The following is a 14,693-nucleotide window of genomic DNA, read 5'->3' on the forward strand; positions in this document are numbered from 1 at the left end:
TTAGGAGAGTAAGGTCTAACTTTGCTTAGACAAAAGTCTTGTCACTTAACTGAAATAATGTACAGTATAGAATATAAAATCATGGTGTTGTTGAAAACAGAATTAATATTGTGCATGACTCCCATGAGCTTGATGTGAAGACTGAAGTATGAGGAGTGCTATCCTGCTCAGGCTATTGATGTTGCAATCCATTCTGCAGATCTCTCGCATGCCCCCATACAGACTGTAACCCCAAATCATGATTTTCCCTTCACCAAACTTGACTGATTTTTGAGAGAATCTTGTCCATATGGATTCCAATAGGTCTTCTGCAGTATTTGTGATGATTGGAATGCAGTTCAACAGATGATTCATTGGAAAAATCGACCTTCTGCCACTTTTCCTAATGATCAACTAGTCAATTACTATTTGTTACTCTTACAACTGGGATTGATAGGTAGTGAAGTTTATTACCTTACGGTCATTAAGATATTGGCTGTTTATTATTACTTGATGATCTTATTCTTCATCCCTAATCCTACACAGGAACTAAACGTAACTCCTAGATTAATAACTATTAATGAGTAGCAAATTAAAAGTTTGAGGCGAAGGTCATAGTTAATTATTTGTTAATAGCGAGTATTGGACCTTAAAATGAAGTGTGGATGAAAAAAAACAAATTTCTCCTTAAATAACCCACAATATTTTTAACTATAAAGCTTGTTCTGTTGGTGACAGATGGTCAGAGGAGGATTCACCATGACTCATGATGCTAAATAAATGGAAGCAAATGCAGTCTCTGAGACAAACTGACGTATCAGTATGTAACGTTATGTAAACAATACCTCACATTTGTCTTTTTCTGCCGCTCTTCTTCCTCCTTCCAGAACTCTCTGAGTGAGATCACCAGTAAACTGCAGTCCTGCACACCCCACTTCATCCAGTGTGTCAGACCCAACAATGCCCGTAAGCCAGATGTGTTCGACAGCTTCCACGTGTCCTCACAGCTCCAGTATGTGGGGGTTCTGGAGATGGTCCGCATGATCCGCTATGGATACCCAGTGCGACTGTCTTTCTCTAGCTTCCTGAGCAGGTGAGATGATACTAAACCCTTACAACAAGTCCTGCAGTGATTGTAAGTCACTCTCTGTTATCAGCAGTAAAACCATACATAAAGCCCATGTTCTCTTGAGTACTGACCAATACAAAAGATGGGGCCAAATGTGATGCCTGGGGGTGGCGTCACATTTAGGGGCAAAGCAAAGACATCTATAATTTCTGTTCGCCTTCTTCTTCTCCTTCCTCCCTTCCTTTCTTCTTCTTCTCCTTCCTTCCTTCTTTCTTCTTCTTATTATTACTTCTTTCTTCTTCTTATTATTATTCCTTCTTTCTTCTTTTTCTTCTTATTATTATTCTTTTTCTTCTTCCTTTTTCTTCTTCCTTATTCTTTTTGTAAGTCCTTCTTCTGTCTTTTTCCTACGTTTTCTTTTTCTTTCTGTTTCTTCTTCCTTCTTCTTTCTTTCTTCTTCTTCTTCGAATGTTATGTAATTTGGGACACTGATGGAGGACAGTCTAGACATAAACTCTCTAGCACCACCACTTTTCCAAACTTGCACTCGCTACACTTCCAAAAGCAAATGTATTGTTTTCTCTGAAGCCAATTGAACTGAAAAAAATGATTGATTGATTGGTTGATTGATTGTAATGTCATAACATTTAGGTTTTTAAATGTAGTTTTCACCTAAATTGGCACAGATTACCTTTAGGTTAAAAATTAATTAGTCAGATTATATCTAGGCTTATATTCCACTCCACTTTTATAAACACACTCGTGAACTTCCCTTCCCTTGTTTCCTCGTGGGAATCCTTGTTGCCATTTTAAAGTGTGTTCCACTTAATCAAGTGAATGAGGCAAGCTTTCATGGATATACGCTCAATTTTGATCAAGGGAGCATGGCAGCTTGCTTAATATGTCCACTCCAGTCCACTCCTGCACTTATTCCAGAACGCAATGCGATTTTTGATGTCACAACAGTGTAGTTACCAAGTGCTCCAGGGTTTAAGGTATTCCATTTAAACCTATTCAGGTGTTCTGCCAATAGTGGACAATTATGTATCGTAATCAGTGATGTACATCCAAACAAAAGAAACAGAGGGAATTTTGTTTTTCTCTGTTCGCCATTTTAGGTGTCAGCCATTTTGAATTAAAAAAAGGTATAGTTTGATAACATTGGCATATCACTACTAAATTTGGTATCTTGTACAACATGCCCTAAAGATACTCAGAAAGTTTTGGGGCAGTGCAACTAAAATGCTAATGGAATTTTTATAAAATGCTAATAACTTTAGCTACATTCTCCTTATTGTCATTGGATAGCTTTTGATAGATTCCTTAGATTTTGCCAAGAACACTGATATGAGTAATCAGTAATCAGTAATTGGCCGTAATCAGCCAAACCTCTTGTCCATCATTTAAATATTTCCATTCTGAACTCCTCCTAGACCATTTGTTAAATTTTCACCAAATTTGAGACCATCCTGACAAAAAGTCATGGAATATGTGTTGATATGTGAAATTATTTTCTGTATTACCAAATGTGCTGACATGATGCATAACTGAGTCTGTATCTCTGCAACACTTTAGTCATGCAATTATCACTTTACTGACCACACCACATATACTTAGTAGCACCACTACCTATTTATTAAGAGATATAAACCAATCATAAAACTGGTCTCGTGCCCTTTAATCATGGCAATAACATAGAAACCAAATATTAACAACATATTAACACCAAACTTTATGTGCTTAATTGTACTGATCACTGAGCACATCACATTATTAGCAACAACGCCACCTAGCAGTTATAATGAACTTTTATTAAATACATTTTCATACTGTAATTAACATGAATATATAAGTTTTCAACATTTTTTTGCTTAGAATCATATCCTAATATCTTTACTGTTTGTTTGTTTGTTTGTAGGTTTGTTAAATTGGTCTGGTGCTTGCTGTCATTCAGCATCTGGACTGCTTGACCCAAATTGCTGCTTGCAGCTAAATTAGATTTTAATGACCCTACACATTTAATTAAACATTAAATTAAGAAATATGACCTATTTTGAAGAGTAAACACTCAATTTATCAACAAATCCCCAAAAATATTTCCACAGAAATTAAGCAGCACTACTGTTTTACATACTAATATTTACATATTACATAAATATTAATAAATGCTCCTCAAGCAGAATATAAAAAAGATTTCTGATGACCATGTGCTTGAATCAGTGAAGCTGAAGTTTAAAATATATCCAAATAAAACATTGTTTCTTAATTGTAATACAGTTCATATTGTGAACAAATAAATGGACTTTATTTTTAAGAATTGGAACATTTAGTTTGTAAATTTTTAAAATAATATACTTGATTTATTATATTGATTTTCCATTTTATTGCGATTGGGTAATAAATGTAACCTATTAAAAAAGGTGTCTTTTACTGTTCCTGCTGTCTGTTTTTAAATCAAGCAGTTCATATCCTGAGTATGTTTCCCATGAGGGCCATACATGTAGAGCCTAAATGAGGTCAAGCCATCTGTTAAACTCCTTCTGTGCCCATATATTTATGTTTCTATACACCCAGCGCTAGATTTTTTTATTAATTTTTAGCTCAGTCCATTTCTGCCAGCAGGTCAAATGAGGTGACGCGGCATTCCACTGGAAATATATATCATAAGTGCTTTCTCAGTGCTTTCTCAGACGCTTATATGTGTCAGACTGACTCGATCTGTCTGCACTATATGCTCCAAATGGACTTTTAGTTCAACCGAGGTGATGCAGAAAGCTGTGTGTGTGTGTGTGTGTGTGTGTGTGTGTGTGTGTGTGTGTGTGTGTGTGTGTGTGTGTGTGTGTGTGTGTGTGTAGATGCTGAGAGCAACGTCTAGGGTGTGACACTGGTTTCACACTATGATTAATGGTCATAGGCTTCATAGGGAACAGTTTTTTTTTTGAGTGGCTATTTTTTCTGATGGGGTGATAATGGGGCAGTTTTTGGAGAGGATGAAGTGCTCTTGGATGGGTCACTCTGATCTTCTGACTGGAAAAGAGAGAAATGGGATAAAGCGTAAAGGAGATAGATTGGAAATTGGATTGAGGAAAAAAGGGGGCAGGATGTAATTTCGAGAAATCTTGCACATGCTTTTCAGAATGAGAAAGGAGAAGATAAAAGCTTGAGTGAAAATGAAAGAGGAGCAGGCTGTTCCCTCTGTCAGATGAGGGTTCAGCGTGACTCTTGGGCTCATCTTCCTACAAGAACACATTGCCTCGTCTTCATGTCACACTGACACCCCAAGAATAGGCTGTTCCCGCTTTCTGCACAAACTGGACTTTATTTCAGCGCTAAAAAGGCTCATGGAGTCCCCGCTCCATCTTTGACACTACTTCTCTCTGATTTCTTTCTTTTATCTCTTCCTTTCAAACTTTACTTTTGCGCAGAGTTCATGAGGAGTTCATTGGAGTTCTGTTTGAATTTAAAATGTTTTCAAATGTACTCCAGTTTTTAGGTTTAGTTACAGCAATGTCTATTCCAAGTAACTAGTTACTGTAATTAACTTTTCAGATGAAAAAGACATTTCAGGAATTACTTAATTTTTTTTAGGTCATTTTATTAGTTATGTACCTGCTTTTATATTGTACATAAAGTCAACAGTTCTATAAATCAATTCAGAGAAGCCAAGTAATACATATTTTGCAGATTAATTATATGCTTTAACTTAAGAACATGTATCATTTATCAGAACAAATGCATATGCTGAAGTAAAAAAAAGAGAAGTTAATGACAATATTATGTATAAATTCAGATAAGTGTGAGAGTTAACGTGTGTGTGTGTTGTGTGTGTGTGTGTGTGTGTGTGTGTGTGTATATATATATATATATATATATATATACACACACACACACACACACACACACGCACGCACGCACGCACGCACGCACGCACGCACGCACGCACACACAACACAACACACACAAAGGTTGGACAATGAAAATGAAATGCCTGCTTTTAGACCACAATAATTCATAATTATGGAATAGTGCCTCCTTTTTGGAGTCAGTACAGAATCAATTTGTCTTGGTAATGACAGAGACAAGTCCTGCACAGTAACCAGTGGGATATTGAGTCATTCTTCTTGCAGAATAGTGGCCAGGTCACTACGAGATTCTAGTGGAGGAAAACATTTCTTGACACGTTCCTCCAAAACACCTCAAAGTGGCTCAATAATATTTTGATCTGGTGACTGTGCTGGCCATGGGAGATGTTCAACTTCACTTTCATGCTCATCAAACCACTCTGTCACCAATCTTGCTGTGTGCACAGGATGCAATTTTTGAACAACTGGGTGTCCTCCAGAATGGTTCGGTAGTCCTTGGCAGTGACGAGCCTATCTAGCACAAGTACTGGGTCTACAGAATGCCATGATATTGCAGCCCAAACCATCACTGATCCATCACTGAGACACTGAAGGTAGACTAATCAGAGGACAATACATGTCTTACATTGTCCACAGCCCAAATTTTTTTGTCGTCATTGAAACAATGTTTGGCATTGACAATTTAAGTGAATCAGTGGGGAATTGTCAAAGCTAAATCTAAATTAACCCAGCAGGTACACATCATAAGAATTTAATATTAAGTTAGATTTAGGTCATGACATCAGGTGACCAAAATTCAATGTCTAGTCAGTGTGCCTAAAGACAATGTTGTTTTGACGCCCAATAATGACATCAAATTATGTTGATAATTGGTTAATTTTTCTGTTGTGTTGGAAAAAAGTGACCAAAATACAACATCAAGCCAACATCTTAAACCAACATCATATTTTTGTAAAATACTGAGATTTATTCGTCAGGTATGGCAACCAAAATGTCTGATAGATGTCATAATGGTAACATTCACACAATGACAAACTGTAACATCATTAGATGTTGATATTTGGTTGAATTTAGGTTGAATGTTAGACATTGATGTCGGCCTGACATTGGGTGCTGACGTCAACCCCCAATTTTCGTTTCCAAACAAAATGTAAGGTCCCCACGATGTTGGGGTACAACGTCAATGTGACGCGTTGCTGACATCCTGTGCCTGCTGGGAAGGCTTGCATGTGAGACTTTTTTTGTTTTGTTCTGTTTTGTTTTTACATGCCATTTATTATTACATTTACAATAATATGCCTGATTGACACATCTACACTCCTCATCACTACTTTTTTTTTTCTTCTGAGTGACTTTCTCATCGTTTGATCATTTTAGGTTTACTTCAGCGTATAATTTTTCAATCTCCTTCCCTCCTGTTTTTCTGGCTTGCTTTCATTAGATCACATGCTGCTCTTTCTCTCTCTCTCTCTCTCTCTGTAGAGGATAAAAGGATTACGGTAACATTCCAGTGTAATAATGAATCGGGACGCTGCAGGTCACATGACACTGTAAGTTTCCACTACCCGGCTGTAAACATCATGAATCTTTCAGAAAGAAAGAGAGTAAGAGAGAGAGAGAGAGAGACAGAGAAAGAGATGGACACTTTATCCTCAAAGGCATTTTAGATTTTAGACAGCAGCTCGTGTTGTGTTGACTCTGGATTAAATGACCCAGACATTTGTGACATTGCTTGTGTTTAGACTGAGGATAAAATAGCTCAGATTCTCCAATGATAGCGAATATTGTTTTGACTCCCTATCATTGCTGTTTTTGAGAAAGGTTTCAGAATATGTGCATGGGTCGAAGATGAATAAGCTTTTCAAGCATCAAAACAATACAAGTGGAATAGAGTTCCTCTCTCTGAAAGGAGTTTGTACTTTTAATTCGATAGTTGCAAATTTTTTTTATCGTAAAAAGAAGAAAGGTCAGCTTCTGAATTTTGTTTTAAGGCAGGCTAAACTAGCCATTTATAAGAGAAGGAAAAACTAGGTTGAAAGGTTGTCAGGGCAAAATGTAATGGTAATGCTGCTCATTTGAATTGAGAAAATGTTTGGGTATGACCACTTACCACACATTTTTAGTCATTTCATACATTTAATACATTTAAAGTACATTTTATATAAAATCATGGTGTACATGACAGTATCTGGACTTGCTGCATCACAGACAACAATATTTTAACTATTTATAAAAAATTTATCACTTTCTGGCCATGTGATATTAGGCATACAATACATATATATTGTGATTGTGATATTCGAAAGTATTTTATAATTTTGTAAATGTTTATTATTATTATTTGTTGAGCCTCGCCGTACAGTTTGATATAGTGCTTGGACCCGGAAGCTGCTTCACGTGATTTCGCACGGCAGATTGGACTACAAAGAACGTATTAACTTTTGAGCTGAAATGGTGTATTGTCTTAGAGTTAGTTTGTGCATTGTTTATGTAATGAATTTTATTTTTGGTGGTTCTTGTGCACTGTAATAAAACTGCAGCGAATCTTTGGTTGTGTCATGATCACCAAAGATCTAGGGGCTGCAAATCATTGGTAAACACGCACCTTAACCTGGATTACAATTCTGTCACTTAACAAACTACAAATTCTCATAATAAACCTGCATTTGGATCCCTAACTCTGTCAGCGTCTATCACATAACAGGTTATCATTAATACTGTAAAATTTACAAGTGCACAGTAAATTAACAACCTCAATTATGCTGTAAAACTACAACACAGGTGTAATTGTTAATGTACATATTTATAATTAAAAATAGATATGTCAATTTACAAATATAGTGTTATCTATCTATCTATCTATCTATCTATCTATCTATCTATCTATCTATCTATCTATCTATCTATCTATCTATCTATCTATCTATCTATCTATCTATCTATCTATCTATCTATCTATCTATCTATCTATCTATCTATCTATCTATCTATCTATCTGTCCATCTGTCCGTCCGTCCCTTCTTCTGTTCATCCGTCCATCCATCCATTTTTGTTTATTTGTTTGTCTGTCTGTCTGTCTGTCTGTCTTTCTGTCTATCTATCTACCTACCTACCTAACTAAATTTGTGTTATCATTATGTTTTAATTGTTAATTTAAAATACTAAACCTTAGCCATTAACCTTCAAACCACAGTTTTAACCCATTTTTGTAATCATGTCTTTTGTAAGGAAGTGAAAATCATTTACAATACAATATTGGCAGGATCAAATTTCTTTCCTACAGTATATTTTTTAATAAGTACTTGTAGTAGTATTTGATTTGCATCTGTCTTGCAATATATTTGAATGTTTTGTTACACTGTATCTCCACTAATTTTCCACAAATATGCAAATGGATCAATCTTTACTATTGGTTGTTTTTGAGATAGAATTTTCTTTTTAAACATGTAAATAAACAAATGAATATTTGCACATTGGTCTCATTTTTGCTATTGGTAGTTGTTAGATCGATTTGTCTTTTTAAACAATAACAGTTTATTATTGCCAGGCACGTGTGCGTCACCTGCTCATTTGCATAGTCTGAAACTATATTCTCCACCTTATTGACACAGTGCTCTTGGCGAGACATATGCTTGCCCATTATTTCAGTTAATCTCTGGTGTGGATTCTCACATTCCCATGATGCTCAGTGTTTTTCCGCGAACGCCTGGCTGACGTGGTGCCATGTGCGCGGTTTGTTTTTGTTGGAGCGTGTGCGTGTTTGTGTTAGCATCACAATGCTTCGTGGCAGGCCAGACGGGGTGAGAGGCTGACGATGGGATGCAGGCAGACGAAGGCCAGACGATTGTGATGGAAATTTTGGGCTTTCTGAGCGGCAGGTTGTCTGACGCGAAGGTCAATTTTCATGGCCTTTGGGGGAGGATGCTCTGTCAGCATTGTGTGTTTGTGTGCTTTATGACGTACAGGCTGTTTGTGTTTGCGTTCCTGTGGGCCGTGCAAGTATGTTTATTTGCCGAATTGTGCTTATATTCAAATATGTCTTAAAAGAGAATCCGATTGTTTATCTTGGTGTGCCAGTGTTTATTCATGGCTTTTTATTGTTCATAAAAATCTCAGTTTTATCTGTCTTCAAGCCTCCGTTTATGATGCTTTGTTAAATCCCTGCCTTGATAACAAGGACAAACCTCTGAAGGAATCTGGGTATCAGAGGAATTTCAAACAGATTCACAATGTTAATATGTAAATAATAAGTGAAAGAATTCTACTTATTGATATTGTATTATGTTTTAATGAAGCTGTTTTTCCACTAAAAAAGTGAAAACATTAGTTTGTCCCTTTTATTCATATTATTATTATTATTATTATTTTTAAAACATGCCATTAGTGGTATACTACTAATAACAACAACAGTAATAGGTTTTCACATGACGTTATTGATGATGTACGAAATTCATATTGAGGGCAGGAAGTGATTCCCCTACATAGGAATCGCTGTCAGAACATCAAAATGTTTGTTTTATGTTGTTATAATTGTTTAAATCGGCCAAAATGTGAAATGCCGAATAGTTTTATAGATTTTACATTTTTTTTTTTTACAAACAGGCTTTGTATTAAAAATGCTTTAAACTTATACAAATCACAGAGAGTTGGAACAAATAGTTTCTTTGTAAAAAATGTTCTGTCGACATGTGGATACATACTATTATAGAAACATGGTGCCTGTCAATCAATTTGGTGTGCAAAGAAAACCAAATCACTGGGATTCAAATCCTATTTTAACGTCAGGAAATAAAAAAAAAGAGATTTATTGTCTTTATATCACCCCAGTATGACTGTGGACACACCATACAGTTCTGTCCAAACAGCTTACAAAAGTTGATTTTGATCATAGGTTCCCTTTAAAATAATAAATCTTACTGTCTAGACTAGCAGTAATGCATCGTGCACCAGTTTTACAATACATATTGTAAAATATACATTAATATTTACCAATTAAAAACAGTTTAACTTGATTAGTGTGTATATATAGTAATTGAATCACATTTCATTTATAAATATGGTCAAATTATGCAAATAATGCTGCTTCGTTCCAGCCATTCACATAATCATTGTTTGCATTGCTCAAAGTGAACAGTAAACCAATCACTACAAACAATTTTCTGCTTGTTTGCGCCATGTGCCAGTTTTGTCTGAGCACACGTGTGAATGTGTGTACGTGTGTGCTGGCTTTCTGTTGCCTTGTGGGCAAATAAAGCAGCGGAGCTTTGGATAAATGCCTTTTTGTGTTTTGTATGATGTGGAGTCATGTGTGGCTCCATCCAGCACATCTCTTCCAAGGGCGCCTTCACTTCCTGAGGCAGAAGAGAGACTGCCATTCACAAAGAGCCCATTCAAAACCTTCAGCAAGCCAATCTGCGGCCTCCATGAGGGTGAAGGAAACATTATATTTCTGAATGGACGTGAATCTGGATTTGAGCACGTGTGAAGTTTGTGGATGGTTTGATTTTTTGTGTGTGCTATATTGTTGTTGTTGTTTTTTTTTTCGTCTCTGCTAGTATTTCTGTTGGTTTGGTGTTTATGAATGAAGTTGTTGTATAGCCTGAAGGTGTGTAGTTGTGTGTTTGGCCAGCACTAATGAATATGACAGGCTTATTTATCACGCTTTAGCTCAAGCCGCAGGACAAATAACTCATCCTCAGTTAAACAACGCAGCTTTCCTCACTGTATCACACACAGATCCCGGCATTAATAAATAAAGACGGTGAGGGTAATCTTTTGTAAGAATTCTTACAATTTACAAATACACACTAAATTATATAATTAACTTTTTTTTGTGGGTGGTACGGTGGCTCAGTGGTTAGTAGTTAATGCGTGGAGTTTGCATGTTCTCCCCTTGTTGGCGTGGGTTTCCTCCAGGTGCTTAGGTTTCCCCACAGTCCAAAGACATGCGCTGAATAGGTGAATTGAATAAACTAAATTGAATATAGTGTATGAATCCATGTGGATGTGAGAGTGTTTGGGTGTTTCCCAGTGTAGGGTTGCAGCTGGAAGGCATCCGCTGCATAAAATATGCTGGATAAGTTGGTGGTTCATTGCGCTGTGGTGACCCACAATAAATATGTGACTAAGCCAAAGGAAAATGAATGAATAAATGAACTTTTTTTTTTTTTTGTATTTAGCCCTTATGTGAAGCTGTTTTGATGAGTTTTGTTTTTATTTGGTTTAAAAAGAGCCAGATGGGTTCCAAGAATTTGCAATCAGAATGACATTTATTGCGTGTTTCGATTTGTGTTTGGACAATTTGAAGGAATTAAGTTAATTTATTGCTTGATTAGTTGATTGAACATAAAACAATTAATTTGTCCAAAAAAATAAAGAATTGGGTTGTATATCTAAATTGATATATAAATATCTAAATTGAGCACTAATGCTTGCAGAACAAACAGAGCCTTATTCTAATCAAATCCAAATGTATTTGTTTGAAAACTAATGTTATAAATTATTACAAATTATTGTTAAAGTGTTATTATAAAGATTTGACATTTAAATAATAATAATCTGCATAATATTTCCTGTGACGCCAAATCTTTTTTTTTTTTCAGCTGCTAGTCTTTAGTGTCACATGATGCTATAGAAGTCATTCTAACACTTATTTAATGCTCAAAACATGTTGTGCTCTCAATAATAAACAGTAGGGGTGTGACAAGACGCTTACTCCACGAGGCGTGAGATTTGGTTCACGAGAACGAGATGAGACGAGATTTTTCTATTCAACGATAAAATATATGAATGGAAAATAGTATTTTATTCAGCTGAAAAAAAATCTAAACGCAAGACTATTTAGGTGCTTTTTTAAATCAACTTTAATGAATTCTATGCAGTAAAAGGACAAGCAAACAATATATTTTGCTAATATATGAATTGAAAAGATTTTTATTCAAAACAATGTAGGTGCTTTTTTAAATAAACTTGTAATGAATGTTATTTCACTTCTATTTTAATGAATTATGTCATAATGGACATGCAAACACTGCAAAAATATTTAGCTATAAACTCCACTGACTGGACCAACTCTGAGCTACTGGTTTTAATAGAAATTGATACTGCCGTACTGGTTAGTTTGTGTGGTGGCAGTTGTTGCAGCCTTTGCATTTGGAGGTGCAACCTTTGAACCGTGAAAAATTGTGACAACAGCCCAAAGAAAAGAGTGACGTGCAACACTGAGGTAGCCCGGGTTGCCAGGTGTGTGCAAAGCACTTGATTTGCAGTTCAAATCCAATCTTGCCTCCAATATCCAGTGCTAAAATCACCCCCATGCTCTATCACAATTCACGAGACTTTTCACCTCGACATTGATTTAGTCTCGTGAGATTTCATAGCCCGAGATCTCATCACACCTCTATTAAACATCTATTAAAATATGTTACTGTCAACTGTGATTCTTTGATTAATAGGTCATTTAGAATATATATAATCTATATAAAATCGATTTTTTTTAATTCTTTTTTTTTTTTTTTTAGTATAAACTTTTGATAAGCTGTAAATAATAACTTCATATGTTTAATTATTATAAACATTATTATTATAATGTTTTCTATATGTGTATTTAACAGGGAAAATTTTAGAAATGTATAGCAGAAAGCAAAAATACACCTAGGCAATGATAACAGGCGACTGCAAATTGTATGTGTATGTATGTGCATACATTGTGAACATCAATGTCAGTTTTCGCTACAGACACGAATGATTCCTCCCATCATGCCACTCATGATGTGTATTTCAGCCCTCATTTATTTAAATTCACCAATAAACACCCACAGTATATCCAGCATAATAACCAGATACCATCTTGCAGTTTTCATGTAACATTAGTCTTCTCAATCTGAAAAGATCTTCATAAGATGAACCACATATTGCCTTTCTCAATTCACTCGCTTTATTTGTTCTGCGTAAACACTGTGTGATATTTATTTACTTTCACCGCGCAAGGGGCTTAATGGATAACAGCTGGGAACAGAATACCCTGCAATAATACACTGATTTACATAAGGCTCTCTCTGTACCTTCTCATTTTTTCTCCTCTAGAACACCATGCTCCAGTACTTTGAGTGGTATAGCAATTTGATTTACACATTAATATGCATGCTCATACACGAGCACTGCTTTTTCCTGACAGCAGAGATGCAGTCAGTGCTTCTTATCTCTATAATGATGCTCAGAATAAGAGATGATGGTCTGTTGTCATCCTCGCTGCTTTATTAATAGTGGCGAGGTATGGCTTTTCCCCCATCCCATAATCCCAATTTGAAGCTTAACTGCCTTGCCGTTCGACCCTGTTGAGTTCATATGACTCAATCCCCAAAGGCACTACAAAAAGCGCGAGGGCATCGATAATTTTCATATTCATATACACGAGGTCTTTGGTTTCCCCTGGTTCACTTCATGGTTGATGGCTCCTTTGGGAAGCTGTAGGTCTTGGTCATGCGAAGGAAGGTTAAGGGAAGTTCAGAAATGCCAGGCTGCTTTAAATCACATCGAAAGGGAGACGCTGAGTTAATTTGGCTGAAGGCTTTAGGTAGTGTTTCACTGAGCCAATGGAACCACAATGCACTGCATCCCTAAATTCTCCCACCCTCCCATCTGTTCACCAATTGACCAGAGTATGCGAGCTGTAATAATGCAGAGTTTTCACCATGTTACAGTACCTAGAGCTGCACGATTTGTAGAAAAAAATCTAATTGCGATTTAACATGTGATTTACTACCATTTCATATAAGAGACAGTGTTTCTGCAGGGTCTTGAAAAGTCTTAAATTCTGTTGTACACTCAAAAAATATTTTTAAGCTTGTTTATTTTGTTTTGCTTAATTAAAATGAGCTGAAACAACACAATTATTGAGATTTCATTGGGACAAGTTATTTTTTTTATGTTTAATTCACATAGATTTGTTAAAAGTGTTGTTAAATGAATCAATTTGTGTTGGGACAACATGCATGAATTGTGTGGAAACCTGCATTTTTTACAGTGTAGGTCTTAATATTTTTGCACAGGTCTTATTTTTCTGATGTCCATGTAACGCTACATCTAAAGCTCATAATCTAATGCTGTGTATACAAGATTCAATCTCAGTTGGCATGACTTACTGAGCTTTCGAGCATTTTTTTAACCTGGTTTCTGCTCGACATGTCTGCTCCAGCATCCTCATAAAGGTGTTACTGAGTTTACAGAGCACCAGCTTGAGTGTTCAGTAAGCCTGTTCAAGAGTGATAATATACTTTAAGTAAATTTATTCCAAACTCAGTCACTGGCAAAATAATCTTTATTCAAGCACTCTGACTAGGCAGACACCATGATTACTTGACAATGTTTTTTTGTTTGTTCTGAATGGTGGGCGGTGCATTTGCTTTAAGCAATATTTATTGGGCAGAACAAGTGTGCTCATTTAAATGGCTAGCAAGTTTGTCACTCAATCAGGCACTTCTCTAGGGTGCATATCTGTGTTACATTTATATATTTAAATTGCAGCCTTTTTAATTTGCTAATCACAATGTTTCAAATCGTGATTACGATTCAATTTTGAATAATCACACAGGCCCTACTCTGAATATTACTTGTATTACTTATTAGTTGAAATATTAGCAACCTATGTAAATACTTTTGTGTGCACATAAAATTAATGACTTCATTGGACAGTTTGTTCTCCTCCGAATCAGCATATTTTTTCACATTCACGAGCACTGAGCACTCAAACAAGTTTTTATCAAGTGTGCAAATGGAGGCCT

General features: G+C 35.9%; 1 protein-coding gene across 1 annotated transcript in view; it reads left to right on the plus strand.

The window, feature by feature from the left end:
• Positions 1-14,693, plus strand: part of myo16 (myosin XVI) — a 255,324-nt gene that overhangs the window by 192,551 nt on the left and 48,080 nt on the right. The window contains 1 exon segment of the mRNA XM_056464750.1: positions 867-1,072. Coding sequence (XP_056320725.1) covers positions 867-1,072 — 206 coding nt within the window.

This window comes from Danio aesculapii, chromosome 9 (genome assembly GCF_903798145.1).
Source record: "Danio aesculapii chromosome 9, fDanAes4.1, whole genome shotgun sequence".
NCBI lineage: Eukaryota > Metazoa > Chordata > Actinopteri > Cypriniformes > Danionidae > Danio > Danio aesculapii.